The sequence below is a fragment of the Octopus bimaculoides genome, chromosome 6 (genome assembly GCF_001194135.2).
Source record: "Octopus bimaculoides isolate UCB-OBI-ISO-001 chromosome 6, ASM119413v2, whole genome shotgun sequence".
Lineage (NCBI taxonomy): Eukaryota > Metazoa > Mollusca > Cephalopoda > Octopoda > Octopodidae > Octopus > Octopus bimaculoides.
In genome coordinates, this window is record NC_068986.1 from 96,385,456 (window position 1) to 96,388,927 (window position 3,472).

At 38.7% G+C, this 3,472-nt stretch overlaps 1 protein-coding gene across 5 annotated transcripts in view; it reads left to right on the top strand.

Moving 5' to 3' along the window:
- The window catches only part of LOC106881942 (mucin-5AC), a 20,675-nt gene extending 17,481 nt beyond the window's left edge, over positions 1 to 3,194 (top strand). For all 5 annotated transcript variants that reach the window (XM_014932470.2, XM_014932474.2, XM_014932473.2 and 2 more), the window contains one exon: positions 746 to 3,194. In XM_014932470.2, coding sequence (XP_014787956.1) covers positions 746 to 831 — 86 coding nt within the window. In that variant the 3' untranslated portion in view covers positions 832 to 3,194. The remainder of the gene's footprint in view (positions 1 to 745) is intronic.
- Positions 3,195 to 3,472: the final 278 nt, after the last annotated feature.

Sequence of the window (3,472 nt, forward strand, 5' to 3'; positions counted from 1 at the left end):
GTCACTTACTCTAACGACCTCGATTACCTTATCCACCCATTTCTCCGCTAGAAGTATTCCTACGCCCCCGACCCCGTCAGTGTTCCCTGCCCAGAAAATCTTGTACCTGTGTTCTTTGCCTGTGAGGAACCTTGCAGAACCTCCTCTCCATCTTACTTCCTGGATGCAGCACATATCTACGCATCTCCGTTCAAGCATCTCAACAATTTCACCAGATCTACCTTTCAGCGTGCCGACGTTGAGAGTGCCAATCCTAACAGTATGGGTGTTGGGGGTGTGGGCCTGTAGCCTGGGAAGGGGAAAAGCAGTGTCGTGTACCTGAAAAGAAATATATCAATACATATGTTAGCAATTGTTTTATTTATGCTTTCTTAACTATTTCTAACACTTTATTTCAGTAGAGTTCCTTTCCTAACTATTTTATAATAATTTGATCACTTCAGAAGTATCCCACCTCCTTGTAAATGTCAGTTGCCAGTTATACTCATTAATGTTGTTGCTGTTGTTGTTTAAAAACAGATGGGGTGATAGACATGATGGTTGGGCATGGAACCAGTAGATTGTAGGATTTGGTTTACACTCTTTGTCCAATTCCTGCTGTGACTGACTTTAACTTTCATCCTTCTGGGGCTCAGTAAAATAGTTCTATGGGTTAATGTGCCATTCCCTCAAAAGGTGTGACTTTGTGTCAAGCTTAGAAGTCATTAAATCATAATAAAGAAATCACTGTTGTTGTTTGTTGTAGATTCTGAACCGCCTATCCTGGAACCAGAGACAGATGCTGCTCCTGCTGTGAAACGTCACCGAAGGGAGTCTGGTAGTTCCAGTTGAGTGAAATAAACTGGTGAAAAACACTCAACACTGCTACTGTGTGTGTACATGTTTATGTGTGTATGTATGTGTGTGTGAGTGTATGTGCGTATGTCTGTCTGTCTGTCTCTGTCAATCTGTGTCCATTAGTGTTCTTTCTATATTAAACTGTCACAGCTGCTGCTGTCATATCCATTAGTGAAGTCCTTCCCCTACTAATCTTTTCATATTTCACTTCATAGGTCACTCCTTTCCCAACAACATAATGAAAATGCTTTCTTCTTCAGTGAGCACCATAACAATTGGTTAACACTTGGTGAAGTGAGTCTGTGATACAGGTTCAATCCATGGTTGGAACTGTTTCACTTTACTCCATCCTTCAATATATAAATATATATACATCACATGTTCCCAGGTCAGTGTGTACACCATGTGATCCCAGGGTGGAGTATACACCATATGATCCCAGTTCAGAGTGACCCACCTCATGATCCCAAGTTACTGTGTACACCTCATGAACCCAAGTCAGTGTGTATACCATGTTTCAGGTTGATGTGTATACTGTATGATCCTAAGTCTGGCTAGTGTGTATACTACATGATTCCAGGTTGGTGTACACAGAATATTCATGATTTGAGGTCAGTGTGCAGCACGATTCCATGTTAAAAATAGTTCTTACAGTTAGGTGTACCTCCCTGTGGTGTTTACTTACATTAAATTTAATCATTGACTGTCATATAAGGTATGGACAACCATCTTCCTTAGATAGTCTCCATTACTCTATACACCCAGTCATCCATATTTGGATACAGTACACTTCTACCTCTGTTCACTTCACTTTATAGAATAAGTACCAAATCACCCACTGGTGCTCTGTCCATGAAGAAAATTTAGGTCACATCTACTTAACATCATGAAACCAGAATTACAGTCCAAGAGGAGATCCACTGTTACTTCATTCAATCTAATCTGTAAACTGTCTAGGATTACATGTTCTTTGGGTCACTCCTAGATATTTCATTTGCTACCAACTCTACCAAAAGTTTGACCAAGGTTTACTTGCAAATCAACCTTACTCTCTCTCAATTTTATCACCTACACCCCCACCTCTACTCTCATTTCTATTTTCATCTTTATTCCCCCTCTACTTCACTCATTCACTTTGACTCGCCTTCAGAATGTATTTTATATAACCTTTACTCAGGGATCATTACATGTTAAGCCCTAGCCTCACCTGCCACTTGAACCCTGTTCCTATCATTTCATTGTCTTTGTATTTGCCCTGTGCAACATCAGAATTACCCCCACTCTACCACCTCTACTTTATTAATGTCCCCAGTTATTAACTCAGCTCTCATCTCACTCATTCACATTATTATTATTATTAGCCGTTACCTATTGTCAACTGTATGTGTTTGTGTGTGTATCATGCAGGAGTTCTCTCTGTAACACATATGACACTCCTGAGCTTTTTCTTCATTTAAGGGTCACTGAGATCTTGTAAAGAAGCTAAGACCCATCTCTCCCCACTTCTAAGGTGTGTATCCAAGTGGTTATTAGTATTATTATTATTATTGCAACTAAGGCTGTGAGCTGGCAGAATTGTTAGTGCACCGGACAAAATGCTTACTAGCATTTCTTTCGGATTTTTACGTTCTGAGTTCAAATCTTGCCATGGTCAAGTTTGCCTTTTATCCTTTCAGGGTTGATAAATAAAGTACCAATCAAGTACTGGGGTCGATGTAATTGTCTTACTCCCTCTCCTAAAATTGCTAGCCCTGTGCCAAAATTTGAAGCCATTATTATTATTACTAAAAATGATGGATGGCAGAATTGGTAGAACTGGACAAATGCCTTAGTATATTTAGTTATGAGGTGAAATTTGCTTTTCATCCTTCCAAGGTCGATAAAATAAGTACCAGTTGAATACTGGGGTTGATATAATCAACCATATCTCTCCTCTCCCCACCAAATATGTGGCCTTGTGCCGAAGTTAGAAATTGGGCAGTAGATGGCAGAATCCATAGAGTACTGGATAGCATTTAATTACTTTTCTTTACTTTCTGAGTTCAAATCCTACTCAGGTCAATGAAATGAAATACTGATCAAATACTGGGGGGATTGATAGAATTGACTATATCCCCTCCATCAAAGTTTGTGGCCTTGTGCTAATGTTAGAAATCATCATTATTATTATTATTAACCCTGCTTTGTAATCTTTTTGCTGTTCCTTTTCCCTCACCAGTGACAGCAACATCAACATCAGTAGTATTTTTTTTTTCTGGCTGTGTGAAGTTCATTTTTATGTACATCAACAACAATAACAAAGACTTCTGGTTTTGTCAAAATAAAATAAACTTTAGTGAATCACCTTCTCAACTGTTTCTTTTGCTTTTTGTTTACTTTTTGTCTATCTCTAAATTTCTACCAGCCAATCATCGGTTTTTGCTCCTTTGTGTCCATGGCTATTGGACTCCCTGATGATGATGATGAAACTTCCAAAGATTAACATTTTTCCTATCATAGTTTGTGTCGTTCTTAGGTGTGCATAGCTTTATATATTGTAATATAAAAGAGCAGTGCTCCTATCATTTTGCTGATCTTTGTAGAATGGTGAGGTCAGTATGTTTGAGTTGAATTTATCTAGATTGATGTATGTAGA